We start from the raw sequence: 18,081 nt of genomic DNA on the forward strand, positions 1-18,081 counted from the left end.
ACATCCATAATAATAAGTAAAATATATCAATCAATATTTGAGGTCGAGTTAGCTTTGTGTCTAAGGTCGGATTATGTTCAAGAAAAAAATCCTAACTGATAATATTTAAGGTCGGATAGGAGACAAATCTTACCCGAACCAACCTAACCCATACTCACTCCTAGTTTTACTGCTAATTTATAAATTCATCCAAAAATGTCCTTGAACAATGCTGGAAAAGTTTCCCAATATGAAATCAATCCTTTATTATATATTGACATGACAATGGATTTCTACACCAAAAAGAAGGAATTGTAAGATGTCCTAAAGTCAACCTGAGAATAAAAATTTGATCAAAGCTCATGTCTACATCTCTTTCTATATAAAAAAAATTCAAAAATAATGATTTAGGATTTGAACCTTAATCTCACATACAAACAACACAATTTATATTAATTATGACAAATCACTTTCTTCCAACAAGCATTTCAGTGAAGTTTTGAATTTTCTTTTTTACACATATTTTTTTTTATTTTCGTTTCCATCACCAGATAAAACTAATTGCTCGAGCTTAACCAAGTTTACTTTGTTACACTTGTTATATTATCATTACTACTACTCCAGTTAAGATCCCTTGTGATTTCAATAATTGAATCATGAAAAACTCCTTGTTATGTCACTACACAAACCATTCGTCCACACATGCATGCTCACCACACGATCTAATTCCAAAACGCAATTACCACCATCCAATGATTGATGAGAGAAACATCTAACGGTTTTAACTGAATGGGTCCCAATCTGATACTTCACTATTACCATGCTTCTCATGGAATGCAACGATACACGTCGTTATTAATCAAAGGCTCAAAATTAAAAACGTGAAGGCACGTGATTGCCTCAAACTTCACGGAAACTGTACTTGATAAACGGTAGTAAAGCATTTACCCATCGCCTTATCATGGGTCCGACCACACTTAATTATTACCGACTTATTCTTCACCTAGTTATCCAAATCATAGGGCCCGGCCCATACGACTATTGGTGGTGACTGGTGAGGTTTGCGTCACACGTGACGTCATAAATGCGTGGGCCTGATTCATGATCTTGATATTTGAGGCCCAAATAGCAATACCCATAATTATAATTATATAAAATTAAAAGTTCAAAAGTTCAATTCATGAGATGAGAGTGACACTTGTTGGGAGGAGCAATCACGAACCCAGAATAGATTAGTTTCTTATGCGAAAGAGTGATGAGATATCCTTGATAGTACCAAAAATATCATCATATAAAATAAATAATCTAATTTTAACAACTCACTGAGAAATGATATATGAGCGTACACCAACATGTCTATAGTAAAAGTTAGGCATTAAAACATACACATGTTGATCATCTTATGAATTTTAAGGTTTTTTTTGGGTACTATCATGACTATCCTTTCACCCAAAGAGTAAAAAAGTAATCATTTTCGGTGTATATGGTTGTCCTTTTCAACAAGTGTTGTTCCCAAGAATCTAAACATTTGATCTTTTGATCATCTTAAGAATCTAGTTGGGTCTTATATCACTAAATCAATATCTTGATAGACACTATGAAAGTCATGTCAAAGAGGTAAACTCATCCTAATGACTAAGTCCTCACTAATATGAAAGTAACTTAGTAGAACATATACACATAATGTTGATAACTTATTCTTACTCTAGGAATTGGTTTATTAGAATGTCGAACAATACAATTAATGATGAGTCAGACTTAGGTAAGGATTGATAATAAATAGGGATTGGTATGCTTTGATTTGAACATGAAGGTGTTAACCTTTGCTTCACCTTTATGAGAGTGATGTGGTGGTTGTGACTTATGGTTAATACAGTTAACAATGACATAACTAGTGATGTAACTGAGTCTTATTTGTGGCTGTAAGGGAGCAACGAACCGCAAAACTATTACGTACGGTTAATGCATGTGGTTCATTCGTGTGCACATATATGTCAATTTCATCAACAATTATTGAAGAAGCACCCATAATAAGAATTTGGACCTTATTCTAGAAATAAGTTAATGAAACTGTAGTGTTGCAAAAATCTTAATGTATCCATCACAAAATCTTCAAAAAACAAAGTTTTGGGACCCTCCCATGTAAATATATGAGATTCCTATTCACTTTGCACTCTTTAGCCATTTGCCTTTTATTTCGCATTCTGAAAACTGTGGTCACCAATGGCACTATATATGTATGCAAATTAGTGATGGAAGTGATGGAGCACACTAAAAAGTAGGAAGTGGGGAGAAAAAAAGAAAGTCAATAAGGACGTATGCTAAAAGTAATTCAATATGATAAGCGTAGAGGGACCATAAAAATTAATGCATGACATGTTTATATATGATGACTTTTCTCCATAAGATAAATAAAAACTTTACATTAAAAATGTGTAAAAGAAATTTAATCTTTCATTTTGGTAGTCATTTTTTGAGCAATGTCACCAATCCAAATTGTATTAAGACTTGTGGATATTTACATTGTTGATTGAGCCATTGTTAGTATTATCCTTTATTTGGCTAAGTCTACTATCCAAATATGATTGATAATTATATAAATTGGATCTTCTATATTGATATTTGGCCGAGATTTATGCCAATATAATCGGACATGAAGAACAATTATCCTGGTAACGTTTTTGGTATTTTATTAAGAATGAAATGATGAGGAATTTCTCGCCCAAAAAAGGAACAGGAAGAGGAGTTTGAAGTGATAGGTTACAACTTTATTTCCAATTAATAGTTAATCAATTATTTGGTGTGGTATAACATTGTTTTTGAATAAAATCACCTTCATCGATGAAAAAACAAATATTTGTTTATTATTTATTTTTAATAACAAAAATATAAATTTATTGTGATTAAAAAAAATGTGTCATTAAAATTTTTATTAGCTCATTATTTTCATATTAGTTACAACTTTATTTTCAATTAAAAATAAGTTTAATGTCAGGCTTACATTTTCGTTTTTTAATTAATAATAATTAGAAATTAAACATGGATAGTAAAATATTTATTGTTAATAATATAAAAAATATATTGTACATTTATACATCTAAAATCCTTAAACAATCATCTAATTACTCACAATAATTAAAATAACATGAATAACAATAATTTTAAATAATGACATTTCTTTTAAAAAAAATACTAAATATTAGATTGTATTTTGGTATTTAATACAAAAATATTGAGTAGTATTAATTATTTTTATTTCCTTTTCCGGCATACAAAACAACACGTAGCAACACATAATGATTGGAGTTTCCTTCTTCGAGCACCACGTGGCGAAGAGTGGAAGCAACACGATAGCTCTTAAACCCACATGAGTTCCAGAAACTTCCACGGAACTAGTGGCCAAAAATAACAGAGCCTTTTAGAGGCCAATATAAAGCCACGTGTTCAAACACCCATGTTAGCATCCGACGTGGCAAGCTGAAACTTATATTAAAATAAAGAAACTCGTGACTACTCCAAAGTCCAAACACACACAACACAATCTCTGTTCCTTTCAGTTTTGTCTCTCCAAACAGAAGAAACTGTCACAAAACAATAACGAGAAAAATAAAATCTGAAGGGGAAAGAGTTTTAAGTTTTAAGGAAATTTGGTTCATTTGATTTTGCCATGAATGTAAGTGGAGGAGTTGAAGTAAGACATGGTCAGAAAATGGTTTACATGTGTGGTTATCTTCCCGGTGCTACGACGCAGAGGTTGCCTCTGTTGTCTCCGGTGGCGGTTAATTTTCCGGGGACTTGTTATTCATGGAATGATGTTTGTGGTGGTGGCTGTGGATTTGCAATGGCTCTATCTGGTGTCTTATTCTTATTCATCTTTTCTCCTTATATGCTCGCTTTAATTTTGAGTATCACGGTTTTATGAGTTTTTTGCGTCTTATTAAAATGTTGTTGCCTTGAATTTTGATACTCAAAGTGGTTGTGATGAAAATGATTAAGTTTTTGCATTTTATGTTTCATTTACTTTTAATGGAAACTCAACTTGGTTTCAGATGCTTGAGCTTATTTGGTTTTATTCTCGATAAAGTAATGTCTTTTTTCCCCATGTGTCCATGGTTCTAAATCTTTTGACTTTTGTATTCATCCACATAATTTAAATTACTATTTTTGGATAAGGGTGTGTTCATGGAAACTAACCTTATTCATTAAGATTCTTTAAAGAGCATTGCTATATCCTCCTACTATATGGAGGAGGATACACTAGGAGGATATATCATTTTCCTTTTTTAAATAAGGAAAAAAGTGCATTAGTTTCGTGGGCTTTAAGACATTAGTTTTATGGGTCTTTCCTTCTTATAAACTCTTTCATTCCTCCTTGCATATTCAATGTGCCCACAAGGCTAAATAAGCTTGACAAGCTCTTCCAATAGCCCTTCAAGGCCATGTTTTTTTTCCTTTACTTCTACTGTCAAGTTAGTTAGTTATGTCTATCTCCTCTATTCATAATAACTCATTCGTTCTTCCTTAATCAGAGTCAGGAAAACTCATCACATGGGGTTCAACTAATGATCTAGGCCAAAGCTATCTAACTTCAGGCAAACATGGGGTAATCCATAACCATATTCAATGACACTAAGTAACTATATCGATGTCCCAAAAAGTTTGTCACTTCATGTATCCACTTGCTCTTATTGGTCAGAGATATACATTTTTTAAAACCTAACACATCAAGTGATGCATAGAATGATACATTTTTTTATGACAACATATATGGTTTAGTAGTTATCACTCATCTTCTCTTTTGTATGTTTGTAAGCCAGCTAACTTTTCTAGTTTAATTGTAAAGGAAATTCCGGAGCCTTTCCCTCTTCCTCCTGAAGCCTATATCGTAAATGCTGCAGCTGGATGGGCTCATTGTGTAACTGTAACAGGTTGGTTGGATTTCCTTATAATGTGTACAAAGTAAATTCAACAAATTAGTATCAATATATCTTCCAATTGTGAAGGATTTTATCCATTAGGCTAAGCTTTCTTCCTGGTCTTACCCGAAAAGTATGTTCGCTGTTCTTTTTCAGATTGTGGAGAAGTTTACACATGGGGATGGAAAGAATGTATACCCTCTGGGAAGGTATTTGGTGAACCATCTATAGGGATAAGTCTTGAACAAGATGTACCAGGATGGCAGAGTTCATTGTCAACAGAGCAAGGTATGTTTGCAATGCACTCTTTACAATGGCCTTTTATCTACTCTACCGCTATTTGTCTCTCTCAAGGAATGGTCTAAGCTAGCTAAGATGTACCAAGCAAGGAGTAGGGAAGCAAAGATATTGGATGAAATCTTCACAACCCGAAAAGAAAGAAGAAAAGAGTTTTAAGTTTTAACCCTTTTATGTTGAGCATTACTTCCCCTTCCCGGTGCCTCCAACAGTTCCTCTCCGGAGGTTGTTAGATATATAATACACAAAGCCATTCAGATGTATTCACCTAACAAGTCTTGCCACAACATTAAGGTTGTGGCATTGTGACATGGAGGTCATAAGTTTAAATTCTAGTAATTGTCTCTATGCTTACGGGGTTTTGTACGTTTACCCTCTCGAACTCCCACCACGTGAGCCTCGTGCACTGGATTGCTGATGATATATGTCTTCACCTAACAACTTAAAGCTTCGGATTAATAGTTGATTCATGGGCATGGTCTTAGAGACTCTATGACCAAGTGGGCTAGAGTTCGATCCATGCTGCTCTCATTGCATTGTCCACCCTTTAAGTTCAACGCGTTCTTGTGAGGGGATGAGTTAGATGTATAATCTTCTATATTGATATTTGGCCGAGATTTATGCCAATATAATCGGACATGAAGAACAATTATCCTGGTAACGTTTTTGGTATTTTATTAAGAATGAAATGATGAGGAATTTCTCGCCCAAAAAAGGAACAGGAAGAGGAGTTTGAAGTGATAGGTTACAACTTTATTTCCAATTAATAGTTAATCAATTATTTGGTGTGGTATAACATTGTTTTTGAATAAAATCACCTTCATCGATGAAAAAACAAATATTTGTTTATTATTTATTTTTAATAACAAAAATATAAATTTATTGTGATTAAAAAAAATGTGTCATTAAAATTTTTATTAGCTCATTATTTTCATATTAGTTACAACTTTATTTTCAATTAAAAATAAGTTTAATGTCAGGCTTACATTTTCGTTTTTTAATTAATAATAATTAGAAATTAAACATGGATAGTAAAATATTTATTGTTAATAATATAAAAAATATATTGTACATTTATACATCTAAAATCCTTAAACAATCATCTAATTACTCACAATAATTAAAATAACATGAATAACAATAATTTTAAATAATGACATTTCTTTTAAAAAAAATACTAAATATTAGATTGTATTTTGGTATTTAATACAAAAATATTGAGTAGTATTAATTATTTTTATTTCCTTTTCCGGCATACAAAACAACACGTAGCAACACATAATGATTGGAGTTTCCTTCTTCGAGCACCACGTGGCGAAGAGTGGAAGCAACACGATAGCTCTTAAACCCACATGAGTTCCAGAAACTTCCACGGAACTAGTGGCCAAAAATAACAGAGCCTTTTAGAGGCCAATATAAAGCCACGTGTTCAAACACCCATGTTAGCATCCGACGTGGCAAGCTGAAACTTATATTAAAATAAAGAAACTCGTGACTACTCCAAAGTCCAAACACACACAACACAATCTCTGTTCCTTTCAGTTTTGTCTCTCCAAACAGAAGAAACTGTCACAAAACAATAACGAGAAAAATAAAATCTGAAGGGGAAAGAGTTTTAAGTTTTAAGGAAATTTGGTTCATTTGATTTTGCCATGAATGTAAGTGGAGGAGTTGAAGTAAGACATGGTCAGAAAATGGTTTACATGTGTGGTTATCTTCCCGGTGCTACGACGCAGAGGTTGCCTCTGTTGTCTCCGGTGGCGGTTAATTTTCCGGGGACTTGTTATTCATGGAATGATGTTTGTGGTGGTGGCTGTGGATTTGCAATGGCTCTATCTGGTGTCTTATTCTTATTCATCTTTTCTCCTTATATGCTCGCTTTAATTTTGAGTATCACGGTTTTATGAGTTTTTTGCGTCTTATTAAAATGTTGTTGCCTTGAATTTTGATACTCAAAGTGGTTGTGATGAAAATGATTAAGTTTTTGCATTTTATGTTTCATTTACTTTTAATGGAAACTCAACTTGGTTTCAGATGCTTGAGCTTATTTGGTTTTATTCTCGATAAAGTAATGTCTTTTTTCCCCATGTGTCCATGGTTCTAAATCTTTTGACTTTTGTATTCATCCACATAATTTAAATTACTATTTTTGGATAAGGGTGTGTTCATGGAAACTAACCTTATTCATTAAGATTCTTTAAAGAGCATTGCTATATCCTCCTACTATATGGAGGAGGATACACTAGGAGGATATATCATTTTCCTTTTTTAAATAAGGAAAAAAGTGCATTAGTTTCGTGGGCTTTAAGACATTAGTTTTATGGGTCTTTCCTTCTTATAAACTCTTTCATTCCTCCTTGCATATTCAATGTGCCCACAAGGCTAAATAAGCTTGACAAGCTCTTCCAATAGCCCTTCAAGGCCATGTTTTTTTTCCTTTACTTCTACTGTCAAGTTAGTTAGTTATGTCTATCTCCTCTATTCATAATAACTCATTCGTTCTTCCTTAATCAGAGTCAGGAAAACTCATCACATGGGGTTCAACTAATGATCTAGGCCAAAGCTATCTAACTTCAGGCAAACATGGGGTAATCCATAACCATATTCAATGACACTAAGTAACTATATCGATGTCCCAAAAAGTTTGTCACTTCATGTATCCACTTGCTCTTATTGGTCAGAGATATACATTTTTTAAAACCTAACACATCAAGTGATGCATAGAATGATACATTTTTTAAAACCTAACACATCAAGTGATGCATAGAATGATACATTTTTTAAAACCTAACACATCAAGTGATGCATAGAATGATACATTTTTTAAAACCTAACACATCAAGTGATGCATAGAATGATACATTTTTTTATGACAACATATATGGTTTAGTAGTTATCACTCATCTTCTCTTTTGTATGTTTGTAAGCCAGCTAACTTTTCTAGTTTAATTGTAAAGGAAATTCCGGAGCCTTTCCCTCTTCCTCCTGAAGCCTATATCGTAAATGCTGCAGCTGGATGGGCTCATTGTGTAACTGTAACAGGTTGGTTGGATTTCCTTATAATGTGTACAAAGTAAATTCAACAAATTAGTATCAATATATCTTCCAATTGTGAAGGATTTTATCCATTAGGCTAAGCTTTCTTCCTGGTCTTACCCGAAAAGTATGTTCGCTGTTCTTTTTCAGATTGTGGAGAAGTTTACACATGGGGATGGAAAGAATGTATACCCTCTGGGAAGGTATTTGGTGAACCATCTATAGGGATAAGTCTTGAACAAGATGTACCAGGATGGCAGAGTTCATTGTCAACAGAGCAAGGTATGTTTGCAATGCACTCTTTACAATGGCCTTTTATCTACTCTACCGCTATTTGTCTCTCTCAAGGAATGGTCTAAGCTAGCTAAGATGTACCAAGCAAGGAGTAGGGAAGCAAAGATATTGGATGAAATCTTCACAACCCGAAAAGAAAGAAGAAAAGAGTTTTAAGTTTTAACCCTTTTATGTTGAGCATTACTTCCCCTTCCCGGTGCCTCCAACAGTTCCTCTCCGGAGGTTGTTAGATATATAATACACAAAGCCATTCAGATGTATTCACCTAACAAGTCTTGCCACAACATTAAGGTTGTGGCATTGTGACATGGAGGTCATAAGTTTAAATTCTAGTAATTGTCTCTATGCTTACGGGGTTTTGTACGTTTACCCTCTCGAACTCCCACCACGTGAGCCTCGTGCACTGGATTGCTGATGATATATGTCTTCACCTAACAACTTAAAGCTTCGGATTAATAGTTGATTCATGGGCATGGTCTTAGAGACTCTATGACCAAGTGGGCTAGAGTTCGATCCATGCTGCTCTCATTGCATTGTCCACCCTTTAAGCTCAAAGGGGTCTTGTGAGGGGATGAGTTAGATATATAAAATCATTTATGTACATTCACCTAACAATTAGAGAATTTGGAATAGCTGATTCATGACAGAGGGACAGTGAGCCCTCTTTCTCAAGAAATGAGTAATAACTGATGCAGAGTTGTTTTGGAACAGTGAGCCCTCGTTGTCAAGGTTCAAGATCTACCGAAGGTACTGCCTCGACTACCAGCGGAGAAGATAGCATGAAGCGACGGAGAGTCTCTTCAGCAAAGCAAACTGCTGAAAGCTCGTCATCCGGTGATGATACTCTGACAGCATTGCCTTGTCTTGTAACACTGAATCCGGGTGTAAGGATAGCAAGTGTTGCTGCTGGTGGACGTCATACCTTAGCATTGTCAGGTATAGACTTTGATATGGACTACATAAAACCTACCGAAGATTTTATGTATGTTATTTTTACTTGATTGTACAATGTGGTCATGTTTTCACTGAAGCGCCATTTTTGTAGTCTAAGACTTCTCTTTGATTCTAATTTTCTGAGAGTTTCAGATATAGGACAGGTTTGGGGTTGGGGCTATGGAGGTGAAGGGCAACTTGGTTTGGGTTCCAGAATACGTATGGTCTCCTCTCCTCATCTTGTTCCTTGTATTGATTCCACTTCTTATGGTAAAGATAGATCTACGACACTGGCTCGAGGAAGAATGTGTTCAGAGGGACAGGGTTTAAGAGCCCCTGGAAGTTATGTAAAGGGCATTGCTTGTGGAGGTCGACACAGTGTGGTGATTACAGGTACATGTTCCGGCATTTTAGTTACTTCTCAAAACTTAAACGAGGATATCGATATGATTGGTTTATACTGTTGCCTTTTACCTAGCTGGTATCATGATTAGTGCTTAAAGGTGTTTAGAATGAGAAAACAAGTATTACAATAGATGAGATGGTCATATACCTGCAGGAATTGTATGATTTGATAAAGAGAAGGAGAAAAAAGTATCCCTACAAAATATCCTCAATTTTGTGAAATTATCTACAAGTGTTGTTGTCTATGTAGATACTAGGTTTAAAATTGATTGGTTACAGTATTGAAATCCGAACAACTTGCTTAGTAGCTTATCAAAAACAATTATTTCTTCGGTTAATTTCAGGAATACTAATATTTCAATATCTATCTGTTGAATTAACAGATGCTGGAGCTTTGCTTACTTTTGGTTGGGGACTCTATGGGCAGGTAATTTAAACTGAACTACCGATGTTTTTGATCGATTTTGCTCTACTTGGCATGCTTATTCTATTTGGCAACTAATCTTGCTGAGTTTTTAGTTATTTCCTATCTCCAGCATATGGCCAAATTATTATTTTTATGGCTTTCTAACAAAGAATTACAAGTGAAGAGCTTTTCCTATTCAGCAACTTTTATCACTATTAATCATAATTGAAATCTTATGACGTGTTCCATGTCGGAAGCATGTAGTTGCTCCGGTGGGTGCTAATATTATTATTATTAGAAATTTAGAATGCATGCACTATCTGGTGCAAAGTTCCTCTAGGAGCAAACCATGAACTTTACCTTCTGGCAGTAATGGACCCATAAATTTTAGCTACTCTGAGCAAAAATAACATTTAAATACATAAACACAATTCTATTAAGGTGGAAATAAAAAATAAATTTCATATACAATAGAAAGTTTTCCAATTTGAGTGGGGGCAAGTGCCCTCACTCTACCATGCAGATGGGTACCTAAAAAGAAACATGATGAAAAGAAAATTTATTTTCTTCGGTGTCTATAAATTGAGCTAGTTATTTTTCAATGTAGAATATGGTGGACAAAAGCAATGTAGATGTTGAAGATGAGGTTCACTCTAACAAGGGATAATCTGTTCTATTCTCTTATAATATTTATTCTTGCTAAACTATATTGATGTCATCTTGTTTTGGTCAAGTGTGGGCAAGGAACTACAGATGATGAACTAAGCCCGACTTGCGTATCTTCCCTCTTGGGTATCCGAATAGATGGAGTCGCTGCAGGACTATGGCATACCGTATGTACATCTGCTGCTGGTGATGTATATGTGTTTGGTGGGAATCAATTCGGGCAACTGGGAACTGGCTCTGATCAAGCTGAGGTATGCCCTGATTATTGTCATCCTATATATTCCTCGCTCGGTTTGTCATTAAAACGACAGAGTAATGCTAAACAACCAGGAAAAAAGGCCAGTTTTTGACAAAACTACAAGGGTGGTTGTTGGATGGAAGAGTAGTATGGACCACTCATCCACCCAAGAATCAAGAAGAATGCTACATTGTTATTGCAAATAGTTCTGGCTCTCTAACATTTTTATAAAACCAAACATTTTTACGAGATTACATCAATCGCTAGCATAGTAGCGTACTATGATTGTTTCACTCATCATAGTTTCTGTAACCCAAAGCTCAACTATGTATGTCATTTTTATATTTCTAATAGTCAAGGGCATATACTATGATAGTCGTTTTTTAAGTGTTAACTTCAATTTTGAAGCAGGTTCTACCGAGACTAGTAGATTCTCCAAACTTGGAAAACATGCATGCAAAGAACATATCTTGTGGTTCTCGTCATACTGCTTTACTAACAGGTATACCATAATACACAGACTTCAAATGGCATGTACATTGATGTGTTTTTTTGTCCGAGATCAAATTTGTGTGTCTATTGTTTTAGAGAAAGATTCTCATTAGTTCTGTTCCTTTTGCTTGTGTTTCTTCAAGAGGGTGGCAAAGTCTTCTGCTGGGGATGGAACAAATATGGACAGGTACTTATATCACTCTACATTTTTGTTATGTATCTCCTTTCTATTTCACATTTTAATCTAACCACATGTATCTTAAGTGATGTTCTAATGTATCATAATGTTCTAAGTTGAGGTATCATAATGTTCTAAGTTGTAATTTCTGGGTGTGGCAGCTGGGCCTCGGGGACGTGATTGACCGTAAAATTCCTTCTGAGGTCGCCATTGAAGGTTATGTCCCTAAAAATGTTGCTTGTGGTTGGTGGCATACTCTTCTTCTGGCCTGAGTCCCCTAATTTTGTTGAATAGTTAGCACTTAGCAGTTCTCTTTGACAGGTAAATCATAAGTCACGGATATATGTACATGCAGTAGTGTTATACATAAGCATATATGCTTGTATTCCTCGGAGCGACACTTGTTGGGAGAAACAGTCACGCACCCCGAATGGAATTAATTCCTCACCAATAGTGTGAGGGGATACCTTTGGTTATACCGAAAATATATATGCTTGTATTATTTCATGGTGTGAGTCACACCATGAATGGTCTAGTTTTTAAGAACACATGAAAGCAATTTCTGACTTGAGAAGGAAGTATTAGGTCCTTTTCATGTATGTAAACATTCTGCACCGTTCTGTACATTTTAATTGAATGTGTATACTTTCAAGTATAATTAGATGCCATAATCAAATGTATGGTTCAGATTTGTGGCTTGTTTGGTCCCAATAATCCTTGAACAATCTACTTAAAGTAGGACTCATTCCATTAAAGCAAAGTATTGAATATGCTCTCGGATCCATATTTCTGGTAATTCTTCAATTTCAGAGACATTGGTTGGACAGTTTCTATGATGTAACATAAATTAATACTTCATGCTCATTAAATTCTTATATGCAAGTACACCCTAAAGAACCTTTACAATTTTTTGGTAGATCTGCATTCAGACATAATACACAGTCGATAGCCAATAATTTTCTGAACCCGTGATTTGCAGTATTCATATATTTCCTTTAAGTAACATTAATCTATAAAGTAGGAGGGAGCTACATTACATCAAGCAATTGCAGCGTCAGTTTTTGTATTTGGTTCATTGCTGGCATTTGAACCAACATATTATCATAACAAAGAAATAAGAGTGTAACATTTTCTACCATTTTCATTTAAATTACTTTTATTTAAGAGTCAATAACAATTAAAAATAGATAATAAATAATACAATAATAATATAAAAAACTCGTAAACTCTTGGTGTATACATATATTTCTCTTTCTCAATCAATATAATCAATTGGATACATAACCATATCAAAGTATTTGAACAATGAGATGACAGCTAATCTAATCCATGTGAAGGTTGAGGCCACACATGACAAACATTTACATATTCATTGCCACAACAACCCAAAGTTAATTAGCATTAGAATATTTATCTATGATACAATAAGGTGCATTATAATGTTTTTCTAATAAACGATCCAAGGTAAAAGCATATTTAATAACTCACTTTAAAATAAAATAAAAACTTACTTTACACTTCATAGAATCCAAACACATGTACATATGCATGTGTATAAGTTGCAAAACCCGATGATATAAGAGGAACATGACCACTATTGACCAGATTACTAACTTGCAATTTTGTCAAAGGGAAAATGCCAGTCAACGCGTATAGTTAGGTACTGTATAAAATTTTAACATCAAACTCATCCCTTAAAGAGACTTTGACTGCAATTTAAAGGTAACATAAAATAAATTGAACTGAATGGAGAGACAAGTCACTTTTAAATTTGTATGTTAGGATAAAAATATCCTCTCATTTTATATTAAATAAAATTGCCAATTATAGTACATTTTATTATCTTGTTTTATGTGTACTTATTGATCCTAACTATGCAAAACCTTCATGTGTGCTGAAGGTTGAGAATATTTTAACAAGAATCAATAAGAAGGACCAAAATGATTTTATTTATAAATAAAGGAGTAAAATAAATCCAAATTGATACCATGTTAATGATAATACTAATATATATATATGAGATACCATATTCTTTTGGGCTTTGTTATGAAGTTTTTTATATTGGTTAAAAATATATAAATTTCATTATAATTATTTTTAGGTTTATTTTCTTTCCCAATTTAGACAGGTGTATCTTCTCTTTATCTATTTTTTAAATATAAAAAGTGATATACAATTATTCACAAATTTTAAAAATAGAAAATGACGAAACAACATAGGAGATAGGATCACTTAATAATAGATGAAGCTGTGTACTAGTAAGCAAGAAAATATAAAAAAGTGATGCAAGCAAGTGTAAAATTGAATACATTATCACATGATTAACAATTAATAGTCTTAAACACATTTTCATTGTTAATATATAATAATAGCTTAAAGTTAAATTGATTTATTTCAAATGAATAATGTGAAAATAGTTACACATGATTGGTTTTCAACCATATAATATTTTATAAAAAGTAATACCAAAATTTGAAAGAAAGGAATTGACCAAAGTGTGAAAAACATGGAAGGATGCCACCGACGGTATTGTCCTAACAAATAAGGGAAACCCCACACCCATGCCTACAGAAAACAACTTGCTTCTCAATAATTCAATTAAATGAATAATTAATTTTCAAATCCACACAGAATAAATATTATAATAAATAAAAAATGCATGAAAAATAATAAATAAAAAAATGTTTTGGCGCGAGTGCGGGTATATAAAGAAGCCTCGTTGGCATTGGTTCATTCATTATCTTAATTTGGCTCGTTCTAGATTCACTCACTCGGACTCGGCGCGTTGACTCGGTCCGTGTTGAGGTTTAACCGTGAGACTCTGTTCTGTTTTTTCGGTTTTTCTGTTTCTCGTTTTCGACGAACGACACAGATCTAAATAAATAAAATATAAAGGTAATTCAATTCTCCATTCTCATTCTAACAATGTTTCTTCGTTTTGTTCAGTTTTTTTCTATTCCTTTTCGGATGTTTGGATTTGTTATCTAATTTCAATTTCTGTTAAAAAACTTTATTCAGATCTGTTTACGTTTTATGTGTTGGATTCGTTTATTTAGTCACTGTTTTTACTTCCGTTTTTTCATGAATCTGGTTAATTTCTGATCTAATTTGCAGCATAAGAATAAATAGAGTAATGTGGTGGACCAAGAATTTTTCATTTGCAAAAAAAGTAGGTTCATATGGATAAATAAACTACCATTCAGGATAATTTTAAAATGCAAGGTTTTAAATCGCTGTTTAGACTTCCAAAACTTTCACACAAGGGATAATTGCGGTTGTGATTCAGTTTCAGCTAGTCCCAAAACCTTAACATATCGGGCGTATCACGGATACAGATTTAAAACCTTGTTAAATTGTGTCAATTTACTCAATGCTACTTGTTCTATGATATATAGAATTCATAACACATCACTGCATCTTTTGATTGGGGTTTTCTTTTTATCAAGTAAGTTTTTAACTTTTTTGGTTTTAGATTTTGTTGAGAGTAGTAGGCCATGTAAATTGTAGAATAAGGAGATTGATTGAAAGCTACCGTTCCTTTACAACTCACTTTCTTCCATGATAGCCAACCTAATATCTTTATGTTAAGTGTATTTGGTTCTCCTATGTTGAATCAAAGCAATGTGCTTTACTTTGAAGGATTTGAATGCAGAATTTCTTTTAATAAAAGCTATATAAAATAGATTATTCCATTGAGAGAATGAAATAGCTGCATATTTTAAACTCCCTGTTCAATGTAGTATACCAATCATTTACCATGCACTGTGAACCCGGGTATACATTTGTTATTATTCTGTGCATAAACTTACCTACTTCAGAACTCAACCATTTTGTTGTTCTTATTAAATGCCACCTCATAATACAACCTTTCCTGGGTTTTTGCTTTCCTTTCTAGCTTATGTCTATGACACATATAAGCTCGGTTTCAAGTTACTTGCCAGTTGTTCACTTAAGAATTCTGTGCAACTTCTTCTTTCTTGCCATTGTTATTTTTAGGACTGGGTGGAACCTATCTTATCATATTTCAGACTGTGTTATCTTTCGGCTTTTGTTGATGTACTTCAAATTTTATAAATTTATAGGAAAAGCAAAATGAAGGCATTAATTCTGGTCGGAGGGTTTGGAACAAGGTTGAGGCCATTGACACTCAGTTTCCCTAAGCCTCTCGTTGATTTTGCTAACAAGCCAATGATTCTTCATCAGGTAAAGCTATTTTAAGTTAATTTTCCAGAACTCTTAAAACTGTTATGCTAGATATGTAAATTAGGGATATGATTTGCTTTTGAATTCCTTCTCTATGCAATATCTGATGTATTTATTCTCGACAACATGGATCTGTCAACCTTTGAAAAATTAGAAGACTTCTCTTTGTATATTATAGATATATGATAAGAAAAAAGCAACTCTTTTTTGTAGGTGCATGAGTGAGTATGGCTTTAGGTGCATCTTTTATGTCTATTCCCATTAGAGTGGCTTGATAAACCATCCTACTGATATACCTTTTAATTTGACTTATTTTTCAGATTGAGGCTCTTAAGGCCATTGGAGTTACTGAAGTTGTACTAGCTATCAATTACCAACCAGAGGTAAGAGTCTTGGCTCTCATTACAACACTTCTTATGCAATGCTTAAAAAAGTTTATATGGATGAAGTCTCTTCTTTGTTTTGAGTCTGTTGATATTTTCTACTGCAGGTTATGTTGAATTTCTTGAAGGATTTTGAAGCAAAGCTTGGCATCAAGATCACTTGTTCTCAAGAAACTGAACCACTTGGAACTGCTGGCCCCCTGGCCCTTGCCAGGGATAAGTTGATAGGTGATTCTGGAGAGCCATTTTTTGTTCTCAACAGTGACGTTATCAGTGAGTACCCACTGAAAGAAATGATTCAGTTCCACAAAGCCCATGGAGGAGAGGCTTCTATAATGGTGACAAAGGTACCTTAATTGACCAAAAAAATATCCATTGCAATCATGTGAGTCCCTACATTTAATTTATCATTTTCCTCTATATGTGTAGGTTGATGAGCCATCGAAGTATGGTGTGGTTGTGATGGAGGAGACTACAGGGCAGGTTGAGAAATTTGTCGAAAAACCAAAGTTATTTGTTGGCAACAAAATCAATGCTGGAATCTACCTGTTGAACCCTTCTGTTTTGGATCGAATTGAACTGAGACCCACTTCTATCGAGAAGGAGGTTTTTCCGAAGATTGCAGCAGAGAAAATGCTATATGCAATGGTCCTGCCTGGATTCTGGATGGACATTGGACAACCAAGGGACTATATTTCTGGCCTGACACTCTACTTAGACTCATTAAAGAAAAAATCATCTCCCAAGTTGGCAAGTGGCTCTCACATTGTGGGGAATGTCATTGTAGATGAGACGGCCAAAATCGGTGAGGGATGTCTCATTGGACCTGATGTTGCTATTGGTCCTGGCTGCATTATTGAAGCAGGAGTTAGGGTCTCTCGCTGCACAGTAATGCGAGGAGCTCGGATTAAAAAGCATGCTTGTATATCTAGCAGTATCATTGGGTGGCATTCTACTGTCGGACAATGGGCTCGAGTAGAGAATATGACTATCCTTGGAGAAGATGTCCATGTATGTGATGAAATTTACAGCAATGGTGGTGTTGTTTTGCCTCACAAGGAGATCAAGTCAAGTATTCTGAAACCAGAGATTGTCATGTGAGTTTAATGTTCAAATTGGTTCTGAAGAGGTAGTAAGTTATCGAGTCTGGAATATGTTTGTATGTTTGTTTTATTGTTCTTTATTCAATTCCTTTTTATTCTCCCTACAGTGTACAAGTCAGTTTTTCCTTTAAAATGAGTGATGCCATTACAAGTTATAAGGTAAAAATCTTTGTAAGGGGCATAAATTTGGTCTTTTGTGCAAAAGTTGTGTATTTTTAATGTATGGTCACTATGGTGTGTATAGAAATAAATTATTATTTGTTTATCTCCTATCATTGCAACTTGACAAGTGGGGCACCCTAATATAAATGATTAGTTGGTTAATGATATCTTGGAAAACTAGTCATGTGGTGTGTTTCGATGAGTTATTCTGGTGTCTGATTGTCTTGACATGATTAAGTTTTCCTTCAGTTTAAGTTTGTGTTTGTCTAATGGTTCAAAGAGAAGGGATGGTAGTAAATGGGTAGTAATCTTTATTCCACAATTTTAATTCGTTTCCTATATTATTATCATTATTAATCTAATTTATTTACAAAGCATTTTTTGAGTTTA

General features: G+C 34.1%; 2 protein-coding genes across 5 annotated transcripts; both read left to right on the forward strand.

The window, feature by feature from the left end:
• LOC109340043 (ultraviolet-B receptor UVR8-like) lies at positions 3,485–12,496 on the forward strand. Of its 4 annotated transcripts, XM_019577623.1 has the most exons (13): positions 6,683–7,031; positions 7,707–7,780; positions 8,150–8,234; positions 8,379–8,510; positions 9,234–9,458; positions 9,609–9,848; positions 10,244–10,287; positions 10,874–10,912; positions 11,001–11,183; positions 11,582–11,672; positions 11,806–11,849; positions 12,002–12,134; positions 12,167–12,496. In XM_019577623.1, the coding sequence occupies exons 1-12, from the start codon at positions 6,845–6,847 to the stop codon at positions 12,110–12,112; spliced, it is 1,455 nt and encodes a 484-aa protein (XP_019433168.1). In that variant the 5' UTR covers positions 6,683–6,844; the 3' UTR covers positions 12,113–12,134; positions 12,167–12,496. The 4 variants fall into 4 exon arrangements, with proteins under 4 accessions (XP_019433161.1, XP_019433168.1, XP_019433156.1 ...); XM_019577616.1 differs by lacking the exons at positions 6,683–7,031; positions 7,707–7,780; positions 8,150–8,234; positions 8,379–8,510 and adding exons at positions 3,485–3,833; positions 4,509–4,582; positions 4,823–4,907; positions 5,052–5,183 and having other exon boundaries at positions 12,002–12,496; XM_019577611.1 differs by having other exon boundaries at positions 12,002–12,496.
• On the forward strand, positions 14,572–17,850 carry LOC109340066 (mannose-1-phosphate guanylyltransferase 1-like). The gene is made up of 5 exons (XM_019577638.1): positions 14,572–14,735; positions 15,923–16,043; positions 16,364–16,426; positions 16,534–16,773; positions 16,856–17,850. The coding sequence occupies exons 2-5, from the start codon at positions 15,933–15,935 to the stop codon at positions 17,525–17,527; spliced, it is 1,086 nt and encodes a 361-aa protein (XP_019433183.1). The 5' UTR covers positions 14,572–14,735; positions 15,923–15,932; the 3' UTR covers positions 17,528–17,850.

The sequence above is a fragment of the Lupinus angustifolius genome, chromosome LG02 (assembly GCF_001865875.1).
Source record: "Lupinus angustifolius cultivar Tanjil chromosome LG02, LupAngTanjil_v1.0, whole genome shotgun sequence".
NCBI classification, from domain to species: domain Eukaryota; kingdom Viridiplantae; phylum Streptophyta; class Magnoliopsida; order Fabales; family Fabaceae; genus Lupinus; species Lupinus angustifolius.